Genomic DNA, 27,918 nt, shown 5'->3' with positions numbered 1-27,918 from the left:
TTGTACAAATGTTTCTCTATGTCATGACGTTACCTCAGACTTTAACATTAATTAGGAATTAGGAATTTGTTCCTGTGGATCCTAGACTAATGCAGATGGGAAGTGTACCTCTGAAAGGTTTTTATGGCTACCACAAGTCTGAAGTGAAGCTGGTTGTTGTGTTCAAGCTAGAATCAATACCTGTAACACACTTAGATCCAGTACATTTAATACAGATATTACATTACACACAGTAGACTTAAATTGTTCATTTTTATTGTACAAATAAGCAAAAGCTGAAAAAACACTTACTGCCATCTTCCAACAGAAGGCACCAGTCAAACATCGCCAACAAACAAGAAACGGTGAACTATATCTGTATTTATGCTGAACAGGCAGCAGATCACACAGCCAAAGAAACACCCACTCACAAAGTTGCTAAAAAACCTCAAGCCAGTGTTTTGTCTTTTGCTTCAATTTGAATTATTTCAAAAGGTAAAAAAAACGTTAAAAACATTTTTAAAAAAAGGTAAACATTAGAAAATTGTATCTGCACCCTACTTGTTCCTGTATTACAGATTTAACTTCAAATTAGCATAGATTTTAAGCACACTGTGGAGTCATAACCTCCTCCCGTAAACCCCACAGGCAAGAACGGGTAAACAGAAAGTTGAGTAATTTGATGCAGAGGAACTCAGACCAAGGAGAAAAAAAAAGACTGGGAAAGCATTGAGTGCATATAATTGCCACTCTACTTCACTATCTCCCTCTTTTATTCCTCTGGGTATCTGTGGGTAGGTGGACTGTCTGAGAGATCATCCCTATGCCAAGGTGCCCTTGGGAGAGCTCAGCAGCATTAAACAAATACAATGACCAGTTTGCAAAGGTTGACTGAGTCATCCAAATGCATTGAAAGTGCATGTGTGTCTCTCTTTCAGAGATTAAAAATAAGAAATGTCAGTGTTTGCGGTACACTGGCATTATATTAAACTGGATTTAATCTCAATAGAAATCTTAGTCTATAAATTACTTTTTTTACCAGAGGCAACACTGAGCTCTTGGTTTATATCATGAATGAGGATGAGGCAGTCGGCTGGGCAGGTCCTAAACGCTGTGCCTCCTGTTGTGGATCATGGCAACAATGTGGCTGAGGTCCAGACTTTTCATCATCACCTCCATGAAATCCTCATCAGTGCGAGCACCGGCCACAAACTCTTCCAAGGAAAGCTCGCCTGTTGAGGGGGAAAGATTGTATTTAAAGACATAAAAGTATGCATTTTTTCTTATAAAATCAGGCTAGCACTGTGGACTCATTTTGGACTAAAATGGAGTGAAATGAAAAATACTTTTTCCATATTCTAATCCTGTGTCCCTGTGTATTATATTGGTCATTTATCTCTTGCTACATGCTAAATATGTGTGAAATATTTTTTTTGAGTATTTCTACAATCTTAAAAATACATCTTTTTCCTCCTCCTGTAAAACACAAATATTTGACTCATCTTGTATTTGGGCATGGTTTCATAAATGTGTCCCATCAGATGTGATTTTGGGTGACTAGCTAACCTACTCATTGTATAAAATAACACTTGATCGTTAGCTAGTGTGTAGCTAGCAGACACTTTGTGTACATTTTCAAAACATGAGGTCCAATTTACTCATTTAACCCTCCTCCTCCTCCTGAGAAAATAAGCTGGGAGGCGTGGTTATCCAATCACATCTGAAGGATTTGATTTAAATCACTATTGTAAGTAAACCCAGCCCACATATTTTGTTACTGAAGTTAAAGACACTCTAAATTTCATTTCACTGTAACTTTTTTTTAATCAAAAGTGATGCAGCAGAACCAAAAATATTGTTTTACTTCTCGCATTCTAGGGATTCAGGTGTTTCATGCTAGCAGCAGCTAAACAGAGCCTCGAGGTGCTAGCCTTTTTTCTGACTACACACCTTCAGATTTTCAAACTTGTGGTTTTCTGTCACAGCTGACCTTTATCAGAATTTACGCACAATTTCACGCAGCTCCCTTTGGAGCCACAAAAGGCTTAAAACCTGAAAACAAACTTTGATGTGTAAAATCAGTGGAGGTTTTACATGTTGAATTAGCATATTTTGTAAATGGTTTAAGGAATGTTATTGTGTTCAGCGGCCACCTACAGTATATCTTGTTATTATACTTGTTGTGTTTCCTGGCTGACGACAGCACTGGAGCTGATGAATGTCTAAACACTGTCCACCCACGATCGATTTCTTCCTAAATCTTCGTCACTGTATGTACAGTGCCAGAAAAAAACTCACCATCTCCATTTATATCAATCCTGTCAAACACTCGGTTAGTGAACTCCTCAGCAGATAAGTCCTGATTTTCATTTCCATTGATTGCACGGATGGCCTGCAAGGAACAGAATAAACTCAGTATATCATGTTGAGGCAAGGACTTGCTATAAAATCCAGTGTTGCAGGTGCATGATATACTCTACCTTTATGATGTTAAGGAGCTCATGTCGGTCAATGCAGCCGTTGCCATCCACATCATAAAGTTTGAAATACCAGCGCAGCTTGTGCTCCATCTTTCCTCGCATCACCAGACTGAGCGCGGCCACATACTCCATGAAGTCTATGTAGCCGTCCTGCAAAAACAAGCAGGCAGATGAGACTTGTGCTCTCTACTCACACAGGAGTGCTTTGTCAAAACAGTGTCAAACATCATTCAGTTATTATGCATGACCATCTACTTATTATGAAACTATTTTCAGCCTTTCAAAGTGATAAAGCAGTTGCTCAGCTGAAAGAGATCTCCTTCATCTCAACTCCAAAAGCTATCTGCGAGAGTTGAAGCGTGCCAGGACAGAGGATTATCTCCAGGGACAGTCTGAACACAGGCAACAATCTTGGCATGAAATCATTGTCTCACAGATAATCTGACAGTTTAAATCATGCACAAAGATTACCACAGCCTTTTGTGAGCTGATGGGGAGACTAAATATAGACCTGCAGCTTCTCAGACAGTCACCTCCTGTGATGACCCTGTCGCACACTTGCAGACGCTCTTAATTAAACTGTGAGGGTCAAAATGGTTTGCAGGCTTGTTGCTGGGAGGTCACTGCACTGCTTGTATGTTTGAGTGAATGTGTGTCCCCAAATGATAAAGATGTTTTTCACTTTGGGTAGCATGTTCCATGTTTTAAAAACTTTTCTACTCTAGCCCTAACAAAGACTTCAAAAGTACAAGCAGCAGATATTACTCAAGCATTTTTTTTATCGCTTTTAGAATTAGTTTAGATCAACCAAAATTAATTGCTAAATTTGGATTATAAAGTAATTGTTGAAGTATTTTTTTCAGGCAAAATTTGCTAGTTCCAGCACCTCAAACATGAGGATTTTAAACCTAGTAACTTATCAAAGCTATAGCGTGTAATATACAGTAAAACTTCAATTAAAAGCCTAGTCCCAATTAGACACAGGTCTCAATGAAAAGCCTGGTCTGACTTTTATAGAAGTTCTTTGGATGTATAAAACCTCTTGAAGCCCACCAGGTCACCTACTTGAGAAGATGCTTAGATTGTGCATACCGATATAATTGTTTAATATTTTGTCAATATGGACATGCTACACATTGTTAGTTGAGTTAGATTCTCCACATTTCAATTGCTTAGTTCATTTTAAGGAAACAACGAGCACTAAAGTCTAATTCATTCAGATTTACCGGCATGGTAAAGGAATTAAAGGCCTGTCTCAAATACAGGCAGGTTGAGTTCAGTGATTTAAGCAAATAAAAACTTGGGCAATTAATTAATGTTTTACGGTATTTTAGTTTTGGACTGGTTGAAAAGACAGTTCAAATTATAGATGTCACCATGGGCTGTGATGGGCATTTTTCGCTATGTTTACATTATATGTAGTAGAGTAAATCATTAATCAATTACTAGTTGCAACCCTAATATTCTTTCCAAAATATTGCCTCTTAAAGGTTGCATATTACTTTTTATTCATGGTTGTATTTAGTTTATGAAGCAAAAATGCCACAAATCTGTTTCCAGCTTCTCCAATGTGGGAATTTAATTTTTGTTTTATATCATTTTTAGTTGTAATTATCATTAGTTGCAGCCTTATTTGTAAATATACTTATAAATAAGTTATAAAATTGTAAAAAAAACAAAACAAACAAACAATAAAAGCACAATAAAAACATGTTTTATGGAGAGATAATACTTTTTAATGATGGTTGACTCAAATAAAAGTGTGTTTCTAGTATGTTTCTGAACACCATAGCTGGGTAATGAACAAAAGTACTAAGTAAGCATCTCAAATTAGTTATAGGACTCTTTCTTTACTTTAAGAGAGTAATGTAAACAATTTGATGATGGAAGTGCTTATATGTTTAAGGGAAAACAGCCAGCTAACAGAATCCCACATTGATGAGTTTACCTTTAAATGTGAGACATTATTAAAAGAAAGAAATACCTGCCGATTGACCTGATGTACAATATTATTTATGTTATAAAAATAATTAGTTACAATTTGAGAACCCAGAGGAAAACATTAAAGAACTGGACAAAAAATCTTCTTCTATTGTGTATGTATGTATCTTATTCTGTGCGTTTAATTATAATCCCCTTTTTTGTCTTTGTGTTCACACGGTGTTCGTGTTGTTTCTTATGTTCTTTCTCTTTAAAAGGCAATACAAATTGCAAAACATGACACAGACTAGAAATCTCAGAACACTCACTAGCACCTTCAAGAAGTTCCTCTCTCTGCAGTCAAAGTGTAAACCCTCTTGTATTTAACTTTGTAGTTTAAAGAAAATGCAGCATCTTACCTTGTTCATGTCAAACGTGCGGAACATCTGCTCTATGTAGGCGTTGGCCTCGGGGTCCAACCCTCGCAGCCCGAAGAACTGCTTGAACTCGTGCAGGGTGAGCTGACCCGAGGGGCACTCGGTCATGAACTTCTTGTACCAGAGGTGCATCTCCACCGCCTGCAGGTCGTCCACGGTGCATCCTGTTGAGTTACCCATGTCTTTCTGACACCTGAGTGTGTGTAGGAGGCAGCTGGAGCCTTTTGCAGCTGGTGCACAAACCTCTCAGCCCGATTGGTCTACTGTGAAGCGGAGGTTATTCCTCTTCACAGTCACACAACAATGGGACTTAGGGTGAGAGGAGCTGCTGGTTGGGGCCTTTTGTAGCTGTCTGTGTTTGAGGATGAGGCAGTCCCACTCCCCTCTTGTGTCCTCCTTTGGTCTAATCACTAGCTGTAATCCATGCAGACATGTAGATGATCGGCTTAATCAGCCCATTAGAGGGGTAGGATGACAGTCCCGTTTCCGTCCACCTTTACATCAAGAACTGCTGACAAACACAATACAGCTTTCATCCCTCACGTGGAGACACGGGACATCCATCACAGTCATGCTCCTGAGCTGATGGGATACACTTAACTCAGCATGTGCTCAGGTCTTTTACTTAAATTAAAGTACCAAAACAACAATGTAGAAATACTCAATATATATTATATATCAGTTAAATGTACTTATAGTATCAAAAGTAAAAGTTCTTGTTACATAACAAAATGTCCATCAATGATAATATATATTATTAGATTCTTAAAGGTCGTGTTGTGCAAAAAGCACTTTTTCATGGCTTTTCAACACTACTCTGTGTCCCCGGTGTGCCCAAAGTGAGAATGAGAAGATGAGAGAAAGACTGTCCTGTCTTTTTTTCTTGCTTCACCTTTCAGAAAATCTCTGTTCCAAAATGCCTCCGTGTGATGTCCCACGGGGCTTTGTTGACCAGAGCACCACCTCCAGCTCGTGACCATCCCCGCCCCCAGAATACCTAGTGAATCGTCTATTTTCGCTGTCACCATCTTCCCCCACCATCTGAGGATGTGAAGACCCGGTGGATTAACTTTACAGTTTCATCAATGTTGAATCATTGGTCAGAAAAAACAAGCAATTTGAAGATGTCACCTTGGACTTTGGAAAACTGTGACGGACAGTCCATATATAGATATTAAAAGAATAATAAAATCATCTAAAAAAAGAGCTCTATTTGTGTTTGATTCTGCAAATAAACAAAACATCATTTGGTACATAATTTTATTTGGATACCACTGTTTAAAGCCAAGAAGGCAGGAGCCACAGCTGATTGGTATAGTCACTTAAACATTAGAGTTTGAGTAAGTGAAATTAATATAACACAGGAGAAAGCTTTCTGATCTCCCAGAAACAAGGACATTAATTCTGCAACCATGTCTAAGTGCTTATATGTGAGATTAAATCTCACTTCCTAGATGTGGCCCCTTTGTTTTTATTACAGTATCTCATAGTCACATTTGAAAGCATTATTGTATTAGTTGTGTTCAGCAGCTATGAGTGTGGTTAATGGGCATTCTTACAACTCATTAACATGTTATATGTAATAAAAAAGACAAATAACACAGATATATACATGTCAGTGCTTCAACTGAAGTCTAAATGTGCAAACAAATTAAAATATTATGCATGAGTACAAAAGTAAAAATAAAACCTTCACTGGTAAATGCAGTTGTGGGGTCATTTTAAAGCAACATTTCACAAATCAAATTTCCAGGACATGTAAAAAACTCAAATTAGTTGCCTCTGAAGTACATTCAGCAGTAGTGTTAGTGTTTCTTTCTGGCCATAAAAACTTGTACAACGGACGTATACGTTTCAGTCTATCACAGGAAAACCACAAGAAGCAGCATCTCCACAGGTAACTGGTGTAGCCAGTGTGGTAGAACATTGTTCATTGCATGAGTTTAATTCATGCAACGCCGGTTTACATTATGTTAGAGCAAAATGAAATATTATGTTTATGTTTCAGGCAGGCACAGATGTTAAAAAACAAATTTGCCTGTAGTGCAGTAATGTAATATGTTAAAGGCATACAGTCTGTATGCTTCCAACGTATTTGACTGTAGTTTGCATTACCCTGCAACACATTTGCATTAACAGTCGTATCAGCAAGTATAAATGATGAGTGGCAATCAGGTTTTCCCCCACTGTGTATGACAAATAGCCTGAAATATAGTTTCCTATGTTTTGGAAGAGCTTTTCCTGACAATAACAAAACATGGAATACAACATTATAACTACATATACAAATATGACACTATTAAGACAAATATGTTATGTTTTAAGAGCTTAAAAAAGTAAAAAGCTATAATGTTTCTGACTTCAGTAAGGCCTCATTTTCCTTCTTCATCCAGCAGCATTTTTTCATATTTCCAAAAGTTCACTCCTTCAGCTTCAGTTGCATTCTTTGTTGTTGTCTTAATTTGGCTTCCTGTCTAGACAACACTGTTGGACAGTCATAAGATACTTGAAGTCAATGTGGTTCCATGTCAGAGCTCGGGCAGATCTCTCTGGCGGCCCCACCACTTTTACTTTTTCCCCAGTGCAGATGTCTGTAGATGGAGTCAAACACTGACACTGTGTAGCGTGCAAACAGGGTGGTCCACTTCACTGCATCCACCATCCACTCCACACTGCGCCCCACGAAGGCCACAAACACTGTGGCATAGTGAGCCAGCAGCAGCAGGCTCCTCCCCAGCTGCCTGCCATGGTTGATGATCAGGTTGACTCTTTGGTCATGTCCTGCCATCCTTATACTGTCTTCAGTATGCTTCAGTATAATGCTGAAATTAAATATTGTGTATTTTTGCTCAAGGGATCATTTTTCGTTTTTTTTTAAAAGTATGTTTATTCAGATACTCCCTAGAATGGAGTAGACGCCTTGAAATTTGCAGACAGTCCCTTACATACACAGATCCCGGCTGTCCAATCAGAGCAGAGGAAGTTTTGTTTCCGGGAATGTTTGGTGATGTGGCTATGCTCTGACATCCATCCGAGGAAATATATCAAATAAAAAGCAGACACATTTACCTGCGAAACACTCGTACAGGTGAGTTAAAGGTCCCGTCTTTTCAGAAATGCACCACTGACTGGGCTGCACAGCCGAGCTGTCATGCACGAAGGATAAAAAGTCAGCGAAGCAGGTTTTAAAGAAGCTGCCCTTGTTTATTGCGAGTGATCAGCGTTAGCAAGCTAAAATAGCCTTAGCTAACTTACTGTATCGTGGAAAGTACAGTCAGGGTAAACACCGGATGTTTTCACGGAGTGTCCTGTTCACGCCACCGTTTCTTAATCTTAAAATGCGTCTACTGCTTTTTGAAGGCGTCGCTGTTCATCCGCTTGGAAAGTTTGTCGTCCATTTTCGCGTTAGCTAGGTATAATCTTTGCGGTTCACAAAAGAGTGACGCAGCCGCAGTGGAGTGTCCGGCAAGTTCGGGAAAAGTCGACTCCGTCCGGTCGTGCTCGCAGAAAATGGGCTGGGGGTGTCTGCCAATGTGTTGCTTCGGACGTGGTGGTGGAAAGTACAATAATATTTAACACAGTTTCTCAAAATATGAGTCTGTGTGAGCCCAGTTAGTACAGTTTATTTATTTATACACGATTGTGCAAATCTGTATGGGTTTTTTTAAAAGCCCCCAAAATCCTAAATTCTTTAACTATACACATATAATAAAATTTATTACATAATTACACAATTACATTTTGCCTTGCCTATTTTGTTTTGGGTTTCGAAATTTAATGCAACTAACAATTATTTATTATTATTTTAATTACTGGTTAATATACAACTTTTATCTTGATTCATCAAAAGAAAAAGAGCAAATGCTCACAGTTGAGACGCTGAAGAAATTCATCATCATTCATCATCATTCATCATCAGTGTCAGGCCGCACTTCAAACTGTTCTCGGCAAAGACATAGTATAAGAGCAAGTGCACATATCCTACGCTATATACTGTGCATTACAAGCACAGCATAAACTTCAGGCTGCATTTATGCTACTATAAATAAAATAAAAAATTTGCTAGCAGCTGAAATTATAATGAAGCTAAATATGGATGGAGAGAGTTTAAACAGCAGAAATGTTTTGAAAAGAAAGTGTAACATTTCCACCGTTTTATCTGTGGCAAACAGGCAAGCCAGGTGCAACAAACATATGATTTAAATGTCAGACATTACTGATGCTAGTTTTTCCCCCCTCTCTTAGAGTGCCATCTTTATGTTCAGCCGTCTGGCCACGGTCCTCCAGGAGCTCTCTGGAGAGGAGGGCCCAGATGGAGACCCACAGGTGAGAGAGCAACACATAAATAAAAACAAATTATAATGAAGAGTATTGTCAACTGTGTCCCAAGCTGTTAAATATGTATTTGTATATTTTATGTGTAGTCAAATTTCCAATTTCTCCAGAGCTTTTTAGCCTCTGTTTGGAGCAAGCATTAAAAAGGAGGATGATATATGTCGGCTTGTCTCTCATCTTTCTTAAGGCATCTTATCTGTACACAGCTACAGCTGTGTCTTTTATTCCATATTTGCAAGTTATGGAAGAATGTAATGCAGATATAAAAAAATGCATGTCTGTGCATTGAAGAAGACCTTTTCTCTCCTATATTAAAGAGTTACTCAAGCGATTTAGTTTGTCACAGTAGGGGGCACTCAAAAGAGAATAAATGGTCAAAAGTGAAGCAGCAGAGGCCGAGATATCCTACTAGTTCCTAGTATGAGGCATCTTAAAAATGCTCTATCCTCTGTTTCCCATGATGCAGCTTTGTAGAATCTTTCATTAATACTTTAGCAATGCAATCTAGTAATGTTCTTGGACTCACAACGGATGGATTAAAATGGAAGCAACAGAACCAGACACATGTCTTTTTTTTTAATCTCATGTCAAAATCTGGCACCTATATTACGCACAGTGCACCTCGACTGCAAACAGTTCGGTTGGAGATTCAGGTGTGTTATGCTTGTATCAGCTAATGTGGCCTCAAGCATAGATCTGGTGACGTAATGTCTTTTTACCACCACACCTATCGATTAGTTTTCATTTTCAAACTTGTAGTCTTCGGACCCAGCTGACGCTGACTCAAATGACATTCTCAGAGGCAAGTTATCAGATTTCATGCAGCTCTTTTGGAGCCACAAACTGCTTTATACAACTTTAAATGCCCTCATCGTCCACACTATAGCCCAAACTGAAAATGACCCAAATGACAGCCTCAGAGTTTATTTCTCAGACTTAACAAAGCTAAATCAGAGCCATATAGGACATTACATAGCTGTTTTTACAGGTTCAGCTGCTGCTCCACTTCACAGCCATGACGTTATCTGTTTCCTTGAACAGGGCATGCTGGTGCCTCAGCTCCCTGCCGGTGAGGGCCAGTCTCCAGTGGAGGCTGAGGTACCTGAGGAGGCCATGGAGAGACTGGCTCACCTGGAACAACTGGTGGTCCAGCTGAAGGAGCTCATCCGTGAAAAAGACACCCACCTCACCCAAAAGGACACTGAGCTGGCTCACAAAGATGCACAGCTCAAGGTGTGTGTGTGTGCACTCCAAAAGGCAGATCACTGTATTCATTATGCCAGTGTGTTTTACGACTGTGCACCAATGCTTTTTTAAAAATCCGCAGAATGAGAAAGAAGAAGCTGAGGCTCGCTTTACCAAACTCAAACTGCAGGCCAAAGCCAAGATGGCCTCCCTCAGCAAACAGATAACTGATTTGAAAGGACAAGGAGCAGCAACTGTAAGTTTAAATGAGGCAAACTAGTCTGTGTTGTGCTTGTAGGATTTTTACAAATCATCCTCCAGCCTTTTACAACAACTATCTTAGACAGGCTAAGATATGCCTCATTCAGAACCACAAACTAACAACAAAGCTCAAACACTTTAGTTTGTATCTGACTTGAACATCTTTGTCTACAGCAGAGTCCAGACAGCTCTTTCACAGGAGTTGGGGCTGCAGTCGAGGAGGAGCTCCAAGAACTGAAAAACAAGTTGAGTGAGGAGGAAGCCAAGAGCAGAGAGCTTCAGGAACGACTCCAGACCACAGAACAGCTCCTGCAAGAGAAGGAATCTGCCCATGCTGAACAGGTGACATAGCTTTAATTAATTAATGATTTATTATTTTAAATTTCACCAGAAGCTCTTTCCGACTGAATTATTGTGTTTTTGTTTTCAGTTGCGGAAACTGCAGGTTGTGGTCTGTGAGAAGGATGTGCGTTTCCAGGAACAGATCCAGAAACATGAAGAAGAGCTGCTGAGGGCCACAGCACAGTCTCAGAATGCCAGCGAGCTTCAGCAGGTATAAAATCCAGTAGTTCTAAAAATACAGTACAGTGATTATTGATTAATCTGCTGATTATTACCTTGATTGATTGGATTCTCCATAAAATGGTAGAAAATAGTCAAAACAAGAAAATATTCACTTTTTCAAAACCACCTGAAGCTGTAGCATTTTTGCTCAAAAGTTTACAGTTTACGCAGATAAAGGTTTTCTTTATTAATTAATCAGTTACTTGACTGATTATTTCATTTACATTATATTAGATTTTATTCATTTAGCTGACACTTTTATTTATTGGTGGACGTGTCACAGTGGGGTGTTGAACCCAAAGGCATGCGTCTTATTCACTGCACCATCACCACCCACGCTTTCATCTCTAGATGGTTGTTTTTAAACAGTACAGACACATCAAGTAATAGAATGAAGAGAAATGTTAATGTCACTGTTCTGTAAAGAAATGTAGTTCAGTCAGTTTTATCTGTATAGCCCAAAATCACAGATGTGTCTCAGAGGGCTTTACATTCTGTACAACATACAGTGCCTTCTGTCCTTGGACCCTCAATTCAGATAAGAAAAAACAGTGCATGGGAGAAGTTTGCCTTCAGGGTTTTCTGGGAAAAGGCTTTTTGCCCTTTTTTCAGTAAACATAACCAAGTAGTAAGACTTTCTGGCAGAAAGCCCTGATGGCAAACTGATCCCATGTGTGAAAAGACTCCACAAAAATTTGGAAAGAAGTAGGAAAGCAGGTCCAAACATAATCAGTGAAAAAAAATTTAAATCAGAAAAAGAGCAGATGATGACACTTCAAATATACATTTGCCCTTTAAACTATCATATGGTCTCTTTTCTTTCTCCTAGACCCTGCAAACAGCACAGAGGCGTTGTGAGGAGCTTGAGGAGGCCTTAAACTCTCGGTCCCAAGTGCTGGAAATGCTACAGCAGGAAGTGAGCAGTGCTGATCAGCAAAAACAGGTACAGATCATGTTGGACTGGATGCCACTTGTGCAGCCACGTATTGTATGATGATTTAGAGACTGTACACATATTGGCAGATATTTACAGACGCTTCACGTGTAATGAATACTGCTGCTACTTGATGAAAAGAAAACTATTCAAACAAACACACGCCCTAGTTGACATGTCATTAGTATGCATTGTTGGCTGAGCCACACAACACACACCCACTTATATCCTCCTCCTTCTCTGAATCATTCTCTGCTCAGATCTTGACTGCTCAGTTCCGGCAGATGGAGCAGGAGTTGGCCCAGGCCGTCAAGCAGAGGGAGGAGGAGAGGCAGCAGTGGGCCGAACGGGCCAGCAGGGCCGATGCGGAACTCGCAGCCCTCCGAACCAGCCTGGAGGTTTTGGAAAGAAAGAGCACGGAGGTGGCGAGGCAAGAGAGCGAGCTGGTCTCCCTGAGGGAGGCGGAGCATGTTAGTCAAGAGGCTCTGGAGAAGGAGAAGGTGGAAGTTGCCAGATTGGAGAGAGAACTGGCTCTGATGAAAGAGGCTGAGCTCGCAGCCGTCCAAGCGAGCCGTGATGCCTCAGAGAGAGACAGAGCGGAAATAGTCCGGCTTGAAAGTGAACTTGCGTCTATGAGAGAGAAAGTTGACCGCGCCAGCAAGGACGCCACAGAGAAGTCAGAAGTGGATAAACTAGAGCGAGAATATGAAGATGTCCAGAAGAAGGGTGAGATCCTGTCTGAAGTTTGGAGACACCTACGTTCTCTGGCTCTCGAAGATGTGCAAGCAGAAGAGGAAAGCACCTTTCCTGCTGACCTTTCCCTGTTCCTGGACACTGTGCAGTGTATTGAGACACAACTGACAAGGCTGAAAGAAGAACGCAGTGAGAGTGAGGGGCACTGTGCTGAGCTCACCCACACCATGGAAACCCTACGGGGTAAGAAAATGAATCTGGTTGTATCTGTTTATGGAATTCACTGTGTTAATGTCAAACTTTGAGGGTTTGGTAAAGTTCTGAAATTTTAATATGAATCTCTGATTTTCAGAACAACTAGACCAAACACAAGAGGAAACCACTGCTAAGATACAACAGCTGGAGCAGCAAATTTTAACGGTCAGTGCTAAAAACCCAGTCACACCTGGTATTACCATACATTATCTAGTACCTGATCTACAGGCTTTTGCAATTACATCCGGTATTAAAATACGTTCTCATAATCTCGATTCTGCCTGCCATGTGATCTGATCTCAATATGTAAATAAGCTAAGCAGAGCTAGTGGACTTATATGGTGCATCCCAGGTCAAGGTAAGCAATGCCATGGACTGCTGTTGTTTGTTTTGAAACCACTTCAGGGAAGACTTTTTGACTTTTTTTGCTGGGCCTCTTAACCAAGCAGGAAGAGGAGGAGTTATATAATCTTTAAACTTGCTAGGTGGGTTTTCTTTCTGAGGAATGTGGTCATGCTGTAAAGATTTCATTCACATCTGGCTGAGATTCAATCATGGGGATTTTTTTATGCATTTACACTGCATTAACATGCATTTTTCCTTACCCAGATAACAAAACCAGATACGGGTCACATAAACGCAAAGTTTAAATAAGGTCTTAAATACAGAGCGCTTAAAAAAATAAATAAATAAAAGAAGCAAGTTTTGATGATCATTACCAACTTGACACCAAATGTAAGCAGCTTGTTTTACTTAAGATGTATACTTCAAAAGAACATCATAAATAAGCTCTGTGATACTCTGTAAGCTTTATCATATCTGTGAAGCTGAGTTTCTTGCTGTCTTTGCAAAGACTTTCTTTTAAGCTACATCTCTGTGTATATGATGAAAAAAGGTGTTGAAGTGGAAGATATGAGACTGCAAGCTTAGTATAAGATGAGGTATAAGAAGTTAAAGTAGTTATATCCACAAAGTTGGACAACCGTGTCATGTGTACTTTCCCCTTTCATTAAAATAAAGTTTAAAAAGCTTCTATTTTGAGAGTAGAGCAGTCTGACTGGTCTTGGTCCGGGGACATAACTGGTGTCTGGCCAGGTGATGTAAGTCAGTCTCAGACAGGACAGAAGCAGGGTCATAGACGGACAATACTTCTACTCAGTGTGAGGGAGTGTGTCTAATCCCTTCTGCACTGATCCACTGTTATGAGTGACTTGCATGACCTTCACTTCAAGCTACAGCCGTATATGCTACTGAGATAGATTTAAATAGAGCAATCATAGAGGCCTTATAGAACATTTAAAAACTCCTTATACAAGACATTTTCTCTAGATAAATGGTGAAAAAGATCAACAAGTTTAAATCTTGCCAGTTTTCATTTCTTGTTTTTCTCTGTTGCAGATGTCTGAAAGAGATGATGTGACTGAACCATCAGCAGAGGATTCATCCAAAGCTAAAAAAGGTACATAAACTGGATTTGTTGGTGCACTCTCCCAAAATAAATTATTTATTTGGAAACAGAATCAAAAACAATGGTCAAGATCATAAAAGGAATCCGTTTACCTTTTAATGCAGAGTTCTTATGGACAAGCTACTAATGTGTAGCAATAAGGACTAAACTGGAGCCATAATATGACACTAGTGTGAGGCAGTGATGGAATATAAATAAAGATATTTAATTGAGTATTATTTATATTTAAGCACAAATTTGAGGTACTTGAGCATTAACATTATATGCTTTATACTTCTACTCCGCTTCTACTTCTACTCCATTTTAGAGGGAAATATTGTACTTTTTACTCCACTACATTTATTTAACAGCTTTAATTACATTGTTAATACACAATATAATCAACAAATAAACTATTTCAGCTCTAATGCACCATAATAATTGGATTAATCTAAAAGCAAATTGTCAAATGATTCATTGATTATCAAAATAGTTGCAGATAAATTTAATAAGTAGTTTTTCTAGCACAAATGCAAACCGTTAATTGGTTCCAGCTTCTCACTTGTGAGAATTTTTTGATTTTCTCTTTTTTTTTATCATTGTAAAGTAAATATTTTTTGTTTGTGGACAAAACAAGATAATGGATAGTTAAAATATTTGTTAGCTGCAATACATTAAGCAACATGGCAGTTTACAGTAGATAAAATGATCCCCACCTTTATCAACTGTGACTTTAAAGTGATCCTTACGCATGGATGCATCAATTATTATAATCCAGTTATATGCTACATATGTTGTTCCAAAATTAGCAAATCAGCATAATGAATACTTTTACTCTTTGATACAAAAAAATGTGGACCCATTTAATGTCATTTATGCTATTATAATCATTTAATAATATAATTAAAGTTAAATGAGTGTGAGTCTTTATTTTAATTGTACCACATTTATCTTTACCTTAACCTTTCTCCTAAAAATCATTCTGGGCACTGTGAAGTTGTATATTTTAGGTCTAGGTTTACAAAGTCAAACTTACAATACATTGGAATAGAGTTTTTTTTTGTTATGTATTAATTTTGTAAAGGACAAGCTAACCATATGAACTATGAACAATAATGTATCCAGTCAGTACCCTTGTTTGTTCTTAGATGGGGCTCTTTAACTTGATCCAGAGTTGTTGCTGATTATGCAAAGTAATTGTTAAAACGATATGTATTTCCTACTGAAAAATAAGTTGTGTTTTTCTAATTACTTCCACAGTGCTCATACTGGAACTGGAGCAGCAGCTACTACAAAAAGACAATGAGCTGGCTGCCTTGCAGGAGTCCCTAAGAAAGGCTGAAGATCACAGCTCCAGTGGGATCGCATCATGTGAAAACTACGATCAGAGTCAAGATGCCAGTCCAGCGCCCCATGACAGTTCAATAGCCCTTCCTGACTTCAAGGAAGATACACAAGAAGAGGAGACCACCTTAGTTGCTGAGGACACCTCAGTCCTTTCCATTTCTGCTGATAATGAGAGTAGCCCAGAGCTTATTGGACACCAGTCTGAATCCCCAGTAGAATCCAAAGGGACCTCCTCAGATGAGATGGTCACCAGTAGTGATTCAGAGGTGGCCCACAGCAGCTGGACTCTCCTGGAAGCTGTGAATCAAGATGGAGGCCTCCTGGAAGCTGTGAATCAAGATGGAGGACAGGAGTGGCCGTCCATCCTGCAGGACTTTGGCCAGCTACAGCTGCAGTCATGGGAGGAAACGAGCATGGAGCAGGAAACCTCCACAGTTCAAGTTGAGTCATCTTCTGTCATCATCCGAGAGACCGTACAAGTTCATCTAACTCAGCAGAGTTTGTCCACAGACGGTAACATGCCCTCTGGCCAGGTCTTTGCTCAGGCCTTAGCTGAGGAACTTCAAAAGAGGTACAGTGAGCTTTTGGCTGAGCTTCAGAGGCTCAGGGAGGCAGCTGCAGAGTCACAAGAGAAAATCAAGATCCTGGAAGAAGACACACAGTCCCTTACTGCTGCCAAAGAAGAGGCTGAGTCGCAGTCCAGTAGTTTTGCAGAGCAACTTAAGTCAGCCAGAGAGGAGTTGGACAAGCTTTCCCAGCAAAGCAGCTCTGGGATGGAGAAACGTAGTGTTGAAATGCAGCTTCTAGAAGGACAGATAGACATTTTAAGCACTGAAAGTAAAGTCAAGGAAGAGAAGATCCAGGCCCTGCAGACAGATCTGGAAATTGCCCACCAAGCTTCCTCTGAGCAGGAGGGGCAGGCCAAGATGCTGAGTGCTCAGCTGGAGGAAAGAGAGCTCCTCTCCTCTGAGCTTGAAAGGAGGCTTCAAGATATGGAAAACAGCATGTTGGAATACTCTCAGACATCACAGCTCAACAAAGACATGTTGTCACAGAAGGACTCTGAGATTATTGAGCTACAGCTCTATCTCAGCCAAAAAGAGCAAGAGATGATGGCGCTCATTGACAGTATGTCAGCTAAACTCCTCCAAGCAGAAGAAGAGAAGTTCCAGACACACTGTGAAGTCAATAAATTGAAGGAGCAGATAGTGGAACTTGAGAAAGTCAGAAATGAGACGCAGAAAGTAAGTGATGAAGACTCCGCTGCTCATGGAGATGATGAACTTGCTAGTTTACGAAAGGAGAAAGGAGTGCTGGAAACCCAACTGACAAACACAAAGAAGAAGTTGCAGGCAGCACTTGTGCAACGCAAAGAGCTTATGAAGAAGGTTGCCGATTTTGAGGTAGAAGCAAAGAAATGGAAAGGGCGAGATCAAACAGCAAAGGGAGAAGCTCCTGCAGACATTCCAGAGGTAGAGCAATCTAGAGGACATGAGATTCAGGAAATGGAGGCTAGACTTGTCGAACTCAAGCAAGCTATAAGATCCAAAGAAGAGGCTGTTCAGAGTCTTGAGCAGAAAATTAGCCAACAGGATCAAGTTCTAACTGAGACGCTTGCTCTGAATAAAAAGCTAAGTGAAGAAGCTGAAAATGCTCAGCAGGCATCAGACACTTCTGAAACAGCTGTGTTCCGATCCCAAGTGGCCTCTCTTGAAGCAGAGTGTGAAACCCTTCATAAGAAAGTTCAGGAGGCCCAAGAATCTCGCAAGGAAACCATCCGCAAGGCAAAAGAGAAAGATAGGCACCACCGTGAACAGCTGAAGCAGCAGAAAGAAGAATACAGTGAGCTTATGGAACGTTTTGAGGCGCAGAACGGCGAGCAAGAAATTCTTCTGACTAAACTGAGAGAATTAGAAGTAAAGGTCAGCACTGAACGAGAAGATCTACGTCCCCAAGAGGACAGGGCACTGGCTGAAAATTTGGAAAAGCAAGCAGCAGGTGATTGGGTCCAGGAGGATTGGGTGGATTTTGCAACATCTGAGGCTGATTCATCACAACCTCAATCCAGTGATCCAGTTCAGCATCCTGCCGAGCAGTCTGATGTCTTTTCTGCACAAATGGAGGAATCTCTGAAAGCTCTCAGAGGAGAGGTCCAAACTGTGCGGATGTCTAACACAGAGCTAGAGAAGCAGCTGCAAGAAACCCAGGCCAGTTTGTCGCTGAAGGATGCTGAATTATTGGAATTAGGCAAAGAGCTACAAGCACTAAGAGAAAAGGAAAGACAGATTGATGCACTCTCAGAGGAAATTAATGATCTTAGAGAAAAGCATCACCAAGCCGAGTCTTATACTGAAACCCTGAAAGCAGAGATGGAAACTGCAGCCAAAGCAGCATCTGCAGATGCTACATCCTCCATTACAACTCTTCAGGCTGAAGTGGATGACTTCAAGCAGTTCCTTGACAAGAAGAACCATGAAATCATTGAGCTAAGTCAGCAGCTTAGTGAGCAGAACTCTCTCATACACTCAATGCAGGACACAGTGTCTCAGAAGGATCAACTAATAACTTCTTTACAGGAAGAACTGAAGGCTGAGCAAGAAAAAACCCAAAGGTTAGAGGTTGAGGTTCCACAGAAGCAAGAGGAAGAAAAAGACAGCGAGGCAAAGATCCAGCAGCTTCAACGGAAGCTTCAGGCTGCTCTGATCTCTCGCAAAGAGGCCTTAAAAGAAAGCAAAACCACAAAGGAACAACTAGCCTCAACTGAGAAGCTCATAGCCGAACTTCAGCAGAAAATGGAGTCAGCAGAAGATGAGCTGGAGAAGCTAAGAGCGGAAAGAGTTAAACTGATTGATGAGGTCGACCGGACATTACTGGAAAACCAAAGCCTAGGGTCGTCCTGTGAGAGCCTCAAACTGGCCATGGAGGGCATACTGAATGAGAAGGATGCCTGTAAGAGAGAAGTGGAGCTGGCGAAAGAAGAGTCTGCCAGAACAGGCAGAGAATGGGAGGAAAAGGTTCAAGCCATGAAGGATGAGTACGAGACTCTGCTCAAGTCATATGAAAACGTGAGCGATGAGGCAGAGCGAGTAAGGCGAGTCCTGGAAGCTGCCAGGCAGGAGAGACAGGAGCTCGCAGCCAGGGTGAGGACACACGAGGCTGCGAGGCAGGAAGCTGAAAGACAGGCGGAGGAGGCACAGAAAGAGGTGGATACAGTGAAAGACAAAATGAGAAAATTTGCTAAAACAAAGCAGCAGAAAATACTGGAGTTAGAGGAGGAGAATGAGAGACTTAGAGAGATGCAGGAAAAGACCGGAATAAAACGAGAGGGCATGGCTCTCAAAGGTGAGGTTGAGAGACTTCAAGAAGAGCTGGGGGCTTTGAAAGCCAAGTTGAACGCTACAGTGGCAGAAAGAGACTCTTTCGGGCAGCAGATTGAAGAGTTGAGGGAACAACTTGCCCACACAGGAAACCAAGAGGACAATGTAATTCAGCCTACTCTGCTTAGCTCTGCAGCTGTTGTAGAAGAGGTTGTCACTGCCCAGCAGTCCGACATAATCATGACCAGATCAGAGCCTGTTGAGAGTCATTATGATGAAAAAGAAATAACTTTAACTCCAGAGGAAGCACCAGCTGAGCAAATAACTGCAGTGTACGTGCCAGAAACAAATTTACAACCTACTGAGGAAAAAGAAAAAGCAGAAATGACTAAAAGTGTTCAAGTTTTATTAGAGGATAAAATGAGGGAGATGGAGGCAGCTGTTAATGCAGAGAGGGCACTATGGCAGGAACAGGAGGCTGAACTCAAAGCTCAGCTGGCCTCTCTTGAGCGAGATCTTCAGGAGAGTAAAGAGAAGGAGAACCTTATCGCTTCTCTAGAGAAGTGCCTCCAAGAGAGCAAAGAGAGAGAAACGAGCCTGATTGAAGACAGTTCAAAGAGGGAAGCCCAGTTCAAAGAGCTCCTCAGAAGCCTTGAAACTGAGAAAGATAACCTGGAGGAGCGTCTCATGAACCAGTTGGCTCAGCTGAATGGGAGCATCGCTGGCTATCAGCAGGAGATGGCAGACAACCGCGAGCACCTTACTGAACTGCAGCGGGAGGTGGAAAGGTTAGAGAGGGAGCGAGCCGAACTCGAAGCCCAGGCTCGGAGTGAGAGGGACCGGGCCGCCAGGCTGGAAGAGGACATGAGGCAAGCCCAGAGGGAAAGAGCTGAAGCTGAAGCAGAGTCTGGTAAGCAGAGGGAGCTGGAGCAACAGCTGAGGTCTGCTCAGAGGGTCAAAGAAGGCAGTCAGAGCAGAGTGCGTCAGCTGGAAGAACTGCTGAGGGAGAAGCAGCTGGAGGTCCGTCAGCTGCAGAAGGACTGCATCCACTACCAGGAGAGGATCAGTGAACTGGGTAGGGAAGCTAAAGCGCTGCAGCTAGGCCATGATGAGCTCCACCACAAACTAGAACAATCCCAACTCGAGACTTCCAAAACTATAGAAGACCTGAGAAGGACTGAAGCGGAGTTGGCTAGCTGCACATCCCAGCTGGAAGAGGCCCAGAAGCAGGCAAGCAAGGCTTTAGCTGAGAAAACAGCCTTTGAAGAAAATGCCAAACAGAAAGAAACCTTAATGAAAGCTGAGGCAGAGCAAACCCTCGACTCTGTGAGATTCAGACTGGGGGCCGAACTGAAGGAGATGGAGCTGAGACTGGAAGATGCGTACAGCGAAAGGGAAAAGGAAGAGGAAGCCACTCTGGAGGCCAGAGAAATAGCAGAAGGAGCCGAGAGACGAGCCCAGGAGATGCAAGCTCGTCTGGACGAGTCTCTGGCCAGGTTAGCTGCCTTCTCACGCTGCATGTCCTCACTGCAAGACGACCGGGACAGAGTTTTGGATGAGACCCGACAATGGGAGACTCGCTTTAATGATGCTCTGCAGGGTAAGGAGGCTGAAGTTCGCGAGGCTGAAACACGGGCCAAGGAACTGGCAGAACAGCTTCAGAGAGAATCTGCCCTGAAAGAGGAACTTCAGCTTTCAGTGGAAAGGTAAATCTATCTCTCTGTATTTGTCTTATTTCCTCGGATTATGTTCTGCTTCTTAAATTCACATTTTACATTACAAACTCACATTTTTTTATTTTCAGATTAGAGAAAGCAAACAAAGATTTGCAGCTGAGACTGAAAGAGGAGGAAAAGAAAGTCACAGAGAGCCAGGCTGCCCTAGAGGAGGAGAAGAGCAAGCTTCAGCGAACTACAGCTGAGCTGCAGTCTGTACAGGGTGAAGCCCAAGCCCTGAAAAATGAGCTAGAGAGTCTCCATCAGAGGGCCAGAGCTCTAGAGGAGGCTGTAGGCCGGCTGCAGGGTGAACTCAACCAGGCCAGGACTAAGCTGAGTGAGAGGGAGGCAGAGGAGAGGCGGCTGTGTTTGAACGTGGAGCAACTAGAAACAGACCTGCGGTCCTCTAAGGCCTTAACAGAGAGTCTTCAGACTGAGTTAAATGAGAAGGAAAGGAGAGAAATGGAAATGCTCGGGGAGAAGGAGCAAGCTGTTGCTGAGGTATTACCATATTTTCATCTACAGTACATACTATATGCTCATGGATGTTTCCTGAGAAATCAGTTTGCAGCCATTACATATTCTTAACAAATGTTTTGCCATTCATGTGTGTTTCATTTCCCAGGGTGCAGAGGAGGCTAGAAAGGAGGCTGATAGCAGGGCACGAGAAGCTGAGGAGGAGCTGGAGCAAAGAAGAGGGGAAGTGCGGGATTTGGAAGAAAAACTGCGAAAGGCAGAGGAAGAGAGCAACAACAGAAAAGCCAGACTAGACTCTTTCATGAAGGCCATGGGGTCCTTGCAGGATGACAGAGACAGAGTCCTCAACATGTACAAACAGCTGGAGGAGAAACACCTGCAGGTAAGGCACAAAAACCTAAAGCTTATAGTAGGTGTGGAGCCTCTTTTAATAGCCAATATAATATTTGTATTGTGTCCAAGGTGATGATGGAGAAGGACGGTCTGATCCAAGAGGCAGCAGGGGAGAACAACAGCCTGAAGGAAGAGCTGCGCTCTCTGCTAGTCCAGAGAGACGACCTGTATGCTGAAAAGGGCAAGCTGTCCGCTCAGCTTCACGGCTACCGTGAAGAACTTAACCAAGTCCTGAGCATGAAAGACTCCCAACACAAAAAACTTCTGACAGCTCAGCAACAGCGTATTGCCTCCCTGGAAAGAAAACGTGAGGAATTAGAATGTCAGTTAAAGAGTGTTAGCAGAGCCAGAGAGACAGAAGTAGAAGCAGGCAGAGTGGAAAGGGAGACTCTTAGCCAGGCTGTTGACCATACGACAGCATCACAGGTGATAGATGCTCCCGGTGCAGAGGTTGAGAAGCTTAGGGAACAGCTACAAGCAGCGAGAGAACAAGTGGAGGCGTTGGAGGAGAGCCTACTGAAGGACAGACAAGAGCAAGAGAGCAAGAGCAAAGAGCTAGCTGAGCTGCAATGGGAGGGAGGTGTGATGCGTACAGAGTCAGAGAGCGCTCAGGAGAGGGTGGCAGAGCTGGCCCGAGACTTGCTGGCTGTCGAACAGAAGCTGCTAGAGGAGAGAGAAGTGACGGCACAACTGAGGGCAGAGAACCAGGCATTCTCAAAAGCCATGGCCTCTCTCCAGGACAGCCGGGACCAGGCAGTAAACAAGGCCCAGGAAGTGAGCCTGAAGCTGGAAGAGATGAGCAAGGCAGGTGGCCACGTAGCACACAGCAGCCAAGGAGGCTCCGCTGGAGAAGTGTGGGGGCTGAAGAATGCACTACAGGCCCTGCAGAATGACAGGGAAAGACTGGTGAGTAACTTGTCTGAAAATAAATGTAAATATTTTAGTCATAAACACACAGATATACCAACTCTCCAGACAAAATGATCAATAATGATGTGGCTATTTTGCTCATTTTTATTGACATCTATAGTATTTCAGCATTTTATTTGTCTTGCCTTCTCAGCTGGAGCAGATTCAAACACAGATGTCTGAGATCAATAAGCAGAAGTCCGAGCTGGCTCGACTCGGAGCAGGAGAGCTGATTAAAGTCAGCCAGGAGCTGTTTGAGGAGAAAAAGCAGAATGAAGACATGCTGGGTGTCATAATGCAGCTAGAGAATGTGGTGGAAATGGGCAAGCAGGAAATAGAAACTCTCAGGTGAGGCACCAGAGCCAGGGGGCCTGGGATAATAACTCAGACCACGTACACTTAAAGCATTTTGTTTAAATATTTTTCTGTTTACACTATTCTTTCTTTTTTTGAACACTGAATACGTCCTTTGCTTGTGAAGATATCTGTAATTTTACAGCAGTTAGCAGCAGGTTCCTCCGAAGTTTTTCTCCTTTTAATGCATTGTCCTTTAGCTCTACCTTTTCTCTGTGTTCCGTTCTCTCTTTTGTGCTGTCGAGGACAGCACTGCATCTGCACACCCATATAAGCATTTTCTTTTTTTATATATCTAATATCTCGTATTCCGTATTCCTATTTTGTTCTACAGTGTACTGTGAAATGACAATAAAGAAATCTTGAATCTTACATGCGCTGACTGAACGCTGTGTTGATGCCAATGTGCATGCAACCTATCGTGTGATAACAGACAGAAATCATACCATCAGGTTAAAAGCAGACGGGGGGGGACTGATGGTCTACGGTTCTGAGGGACTTGGCTGCCCCGTGTTGTTTTCTATTTGATTTGCCTATTCCATTTAGCATTTTGAACACTGGCCAATCAGCTTGCAGGTCAACAGGAATTTCCGGGTTCTCACAATGGCCATTCCGGGTCTGCACAGAGCTAGCGTTTTGTCATCATAGTCACAGTTTTAACAAAGAAAAATGGCACAAAAAGCCTCTTATTTAATGCAAATTTATGTGTCTAATGTTTCTTAGACTGGATCGTATTGACTGGATGGCTCAAGCAGAGCAGCTGAAGCAGCAGACCCTCGCCACACTCTCAGAGAGGGAGCAACAACTGCGGCACCTCACCGCTAAACTGGAGGAATCCCGCGCTCATAAGCCCAAACTTCAGCAGGAACACTATCAAAGAGAGGTAGGGGTCTAAACCTTTGCTTGTGCTCCTGACTGAAGAATGTATTATGTGGATATTGGCAGTGCTAATATCCCACCTTTTGAGTGGTTTCCAACCTTTTTGGCTTGTTACCCCTTAATATGAGTCCAAGTCTACTCCTGAGCCCTCATCACAGGTTAGGGATGTGAGTTGTAAACAAAGAGGGATTTTTTTATCCTCAGATTGTTTCATTCAAAGAATTTTTAAAGGCCTGAAGCATTAAAAACTATCCAGGATTTCACAAAAAACAAAGCATATACCACTTATGCTTTTAATCTTGGTGTCATTCTCTTTCTTTTAGTTCCACATCTCATACCACATATGAAATGAAAATTGAACCTTAAGTAGTGTTAGAAATACTTTACTTTGATCCAAAGCTGTTCAGAGTCTGTATTGTCTTGCAATAGGCATAATAGAAATAGAATAGAATGTTTGGGACACCTGACCCTGTGGATTTGCGTGACATGCCAGGTGTCTGCTCTCCTAAACCAATTTAATTGGGCAAAAGTAAAGGTCATATTTAGACACAGAGCTTTATAATGAGTGCGAAAAGGTTGAAAGTCCGTTCACACCCGGATGTCAGCTTGTGTTTATGTCCTGTAAAGGAATAAACTATTGAACTGAACTCTGATCATCTTTTGAACTTAAATTGCTTTCTATTTTTGCAAATGGTAAAGTGTTGGTGAAGAAGTTAAGACTATTCATCTGGCCCAGTCCTGAGCTGTTTTTTTGTTTTTTGTTTTTTGTTTTTTGTTTTTTAATCTCCAACATTATCTTCTCACAGAGCACAGAGGAGGTAGACAGTGCTCCAGGGGCCCCACAGGAGCGGAGCAGCCTGCAAGACAGTCACACCTACACAACTGAGGTCAAAGAGCTTCAGAGAAGGTATAGTATGGGTTAAATCTTACCAGGAAAAAAAAGTGTGTTTTAAAAAGTGGTATGATAAAATATACAGATTTAATTGATTTTGAACTCTTTTACATCAGGCTGGATGAAGAGATGCAGCAGAGGGTTGCTGCTGAGGAGCAGCTAATGGCCACACAGGATCGACTTAAACGGTATGATAATATAAAGCACTATTTTTATATTAACAATAGATTAATAATCCAATGAAAATGGTGGCTTGTAGAGATGAAACCCCAAAGAGTTATCACATGACCTTTTAAGCATCTTTCAGCTCATTGTTGTGTCTGCCACATTTTTACTCTCATAAAAGCCATTTCCAAGCATCTAGCTTTAGTAAAAACGTTTTGATGAACCCACTGTATGCTACAGACACTCAAAGTTAGCGACTAGCTTCTGAACATAGTGTAGGTGGATGTGTGCATTAAATAATCCACTGTTTGCTAACAAGTATCCATTTTAAAGGTGATTTTATATATATATATATATATATGAATATATGATGAGCCCCAGTGCGTTTATGTTTCATGTTGTTGATGTTCCATAATTTAAGGTTATAGAGTATAAAAGGTACTGATTATTAGATTATCCTTGGCTAAATGTTTTTCTGCATCTGAATAAATCATCTAGGCCTTTTTTTTTTTTAGCTCTGTGACAGCTAACATCTGTTTTTATTAATGTTATTAGTCACAGCCAGTCTAAATGGCACTCTGCACAAGAAGAGGATCACTCAGAGACTGCTGTTTTCATCGAGCCGCCGGAAGGAGCTGTCACTCGAGTAGGGCTCCACTAATGTCCTCTACCAGCTCATTTGTCATCTTAATAACTGTAATAATAAAGACATATGAGCTGAATGTTTTCCGTAACCTTGTCTCCCTTGTCTTGCAGACTCGAAGAGGTGGCCCGGGTTTGGTGCGGATGCTCCGAGTGGCCTTCTGCTCCCGGCAGCGTACCCCTCTGCTGTTCAGCCTCTATCTGCTCACTGTGCACGTCCTGCTGCTGATGTGTCTGGGCGGATATCTCTGAAACCAGCTCCCTTTGACAAAACCTGACAGATAAGAGAAAGAGATGGAGAGAAGAGGGCAAAGAAAATGGATATTTGACACAGACCCAACCCAAGCCATCAATATGTTTTATATTGTCACATGTAATAAATTGTAGATGGGTGTGAAGGATGTTCTACGCACACACATTGCACTTTACAGGACTTAATCTTTTTGCCAAAGTATGTAGATTTAAACAGGAAGTTGTTAATGATTTTCACTATGTTGCTCTGGCATGACATTGTTGAGTTTATCAAAACCCAAGCAGAGAGGTCATAAAGGGACATGGTGTAATTATTCTATAATTAGATTCATATTCATGTACTTTTGATTCATAATCAAGTACTTTGGTAGATGGCGTTCTTCACTTGCCTTTAGATTTGGGTATTAAAGGGTCACCTTACATTAAAAGTACACTAGTTTAGACGAGATTATCACTCATGTCTGTCCGTTAAATATAACACCACAGCCAGCAGATGGTTATCAGCATCAAGGCTGGAAACGGTAACAAAATCCACCGAAAAGCCCTTTATAAAGCTCACTACTCAACAACTTATATTTCTTTTGTTTTAATTTGCACAGAAAACCAAGTAAAATAGCCATCATATGGGGTATGTGCCGGCGGTGTTGCACAGTATTCTGCGACTGGACTTTATATTGGCTGAGCACGAAACTCTAGGAAGTTACTTGTGGTGGCCAAAAATAGTCCGGTTCGGTTCTAACAAAAATGAATCGTGTTATTTCATGAGCTTTTGCTGTACTTGTAAGTGAGGTGGATAGTGTTGCAAGTGTAGTTTCTCTGTTTTTAGTCTTCTGTGTTACAGTTAAGCTAACTGGCTCATTTCCAGCCTTTGTGCTAAGCTAAAAGGTTACTAGCTGTAGCCTTGTGTTTAACAGACAAATATGAGTGTGGTATCAATTATTTAATCTAACCCTCGCACACAAAGTGAGTAAGTGTATTTTCCAAAATGATGAACCATTCTTCTAGGATGGCTTGAGGTTCAGGGCATGCTGTTATAGTCCAGTCTTCCTCTTCTACTCATTTCATGCACAAAAACGGAGCACAGTGCAATTTCTATTGTTACACATTCCTAATGGGTGTTTTCCTTTCCTTTTTATTTCCCTCTTATATAAATAACACTTTAAAAAAGGGAGCAGTATATTGATATTTGTATACATATCAGCTGGATGTGGGTTTTCCCTCTTACATATTCCAATGAGATTCCCTGTCCATGCTTCTGTTGCACTGTTAAATGTCAAATGATATTGCCATTCAGGTGCAATGTTTTACCACAGTGTGGATTCATTCCAGAGGAGAAAGACTGCTTTGTTTTTTAACGATTTCCATCCAATTATATACTACTCTGATGTAGCATAATTTATTTTCCAACAGTTGAAACATTTGTCCACTACCTACGTGTCTATTGACATGACCCTCTTCCCTGATTGTTTTAATTGCTTACATTTGGTGAAATGGTGGCTCTGTACTCATCTCCTTATCATATTCATATTCTTGCTCACATCTTTCACACTGAAATATACTTTACTGTAAATAATTGTTAAAAAGGGCTGTATAGAAAAATAATGTGTAATAAAAGTGTTGGTGGTTTAGATCAGGGACCGATGTTGTCAAGCATTAATTATTACATTACACTTTTGTTAACCTTTTATTTGGGCTCAGTTTATTTTGATTTCAACAAATGAAAAAAAAAATTCCCCTTTTATTTGTGAAGTAATTACCAATAAATGGGTTTTCGTTAATCAATGATTTTGCCGTTTCAGTAAAAATGTACTAATGGAAAGACCTGGTCGTGTAATCCGTCATGCTTGTTATGTTGAGAGCTCTTGGTCATCAGAACTTGTGAAAGTTAATGAGTGAAGTCATGATATACTGTGACATTTTGAAATGCACACAATTAAACGCTGGTCCTAAAAAAACTAGAATCCTTCTCTACATGGGATATAAACACAGTGTTTTTGCTGACACACTTACAGTACATTGCTACCACATTCAATGCTTTGAATAAAAGGATTTTATTTTCATGTGGAAGTGATGTATGTCTGGAAGC

At 41.3% G+C, this 27,918-nt stretch overlaps 2 protein-coding genes across 3 annotated transcripts; one reads left to right on the top strand and one right to left on the bottom strand.

Moving 5' to 3' along the window:
• Nucleotides 1–233: 233 nt before the first annotated feature.
• On the bottom strand, nucleotides 234–8,437 carry guca1a (guanylate cyclase activator 1A). The gene is made up of 4 exons (XM_038739230.1): nucleotides 4,799–8,437; nucleotides 2,460–2,609; nucleotides 2,278–2,371; nucleotides 234–1,211 (listed from the first exon to the last, which is right to left on the bottom strand). The coding sequence occupies exons 1-4, from the start codon at nucleotides 4,994–4,996 to the stop codon at nucleotides 1,084–1,086; spliced, it is 570 nt and encodes a 189-aa protein (XP_038595158.1). The 5' UTR covers nucleotides 4,997–8,437; the 3' UTR covers nucleotides 234–1,083.
• Nucleotides 7,789–27,903, top strand: golgb1 (golgin B1). Of its 2 annotated transcripts, none has more exons than XM_038739225.1 (20): nucleotides 7,789–7,904; nucleotides 9,062–9,142; nucleotides 10,193–10,384; nucleotides 10,479–10,592; nucleotides 10,772–10,939; nucleotides 11,028–11,150; nucleotides 11,991–12,104; nucleotides 12,356–13,031; nucleotides 13,141–13,208; nucleotides 14,442–14,502; nucleotides 15,751–20,860; nucleotides 20,959–21,370; nucleotides 21,495–21,728; nucleotides 21,809–22,645; nucleotides 22,803–22,996; nucleotides 23,726–23,885; nucleotides 24,688–24,788; nucleotides 24,890–24,961; nucleotides 25,494–25,584; nucleotides 25,695–27,903. In XM_038739225.1, exons 2-20 carry the CDS (start codon nucleotides 9,074–9,076, stop codon nucleotides 25,830–25,832), a joined length of 8,934 nt encoding a protein of 2,977 aa, XP_038595153.1. In that variant the 5' UTR covers nucleotides 7,789–7,904; nucleotides 9,062–9,073; the 3' UTR covers nucleotides 25,833–27,903. The 2 variants fall into 2 exon arrangements, with proteins under 2 accessions (XP_038595153.1, XP_038595154.1); XM_038739226.1 differs by having other exon boundaries at nucleotides 10,775–10,939; nucleotides 25,695–25,832.
• The last annotated feature ends 15 nt before the right edge of the window (nucleotides 27,904–27,918 follow it).

The sequence above is a fragment of the Micropterus salmoides genome, unplaced genomic scaffold (genome assembly GCF_014851395.1).
Source record: "Micropterus salmoides isolate LMB-PRFRI ecotype aquatic unplaced genomic scaffold, ASM1485139v1 Ms_hic_scaffold_23, whole genome shotgun sequence".
NCBI classification, from domain to species: domain Eukaryota; kingdom Metazoa; phylum Chordata; class Actinopteri; order Centrarchiformes; family Centrarchidae; genus Micropterus; species Micropterus salmoides.
The sequence above is the reverse complement of the archived record's forward strand: the minus strand, read 5'-3'. Positions and strand labels throughout refer to the sequence as shown.

Bases quoted from the DNA above. Each gene is read 5' to 3' on its own strand.
- guca1a (XM_038739230.1), bottom strand. From the start codon at position 4,996: ATGGGTAACTCAACAGGATGCACCGTGGACGACCTGCAGGCGGTGGAG. The intron at 2,610-4,798 runs GTAAGATGCTGC...TTGTTTTTGCAG, and splicing joins GCACGTTTGACATGAACAAG to GACGGCTACATAGACTTCAT. The intron at 1,212-2,277 runs GTGAGTTTTTTT...CCCCCTCAACAG, and splicing joins GATTGATATAAATGGAGATG to GCGAGCTTTCCTTGGAAGAG.
- golgb1 (XM_038739225.1), top strand. From the start codon at position 9,074: ATGTTCAGCCGTCTGGCCACGGTCCTCCAGGAGCTCTCTGGAGAGGAG. The intron at 9,143-10,192 runs GTGAGAGAGCAA...TTCCTTGAACAG, and splicing joins GCCCAGATGGAGACCCACAG to GGCATGCTGGTGCCTCAGCT. The intron at 13,209-14,441 runs GTCAGTGCTAAA...TCTCTGTTGCAG, and splicing joins TGGAGCAGCAAATTTTAACG to ATGTCTGAAAGAGATGATGT.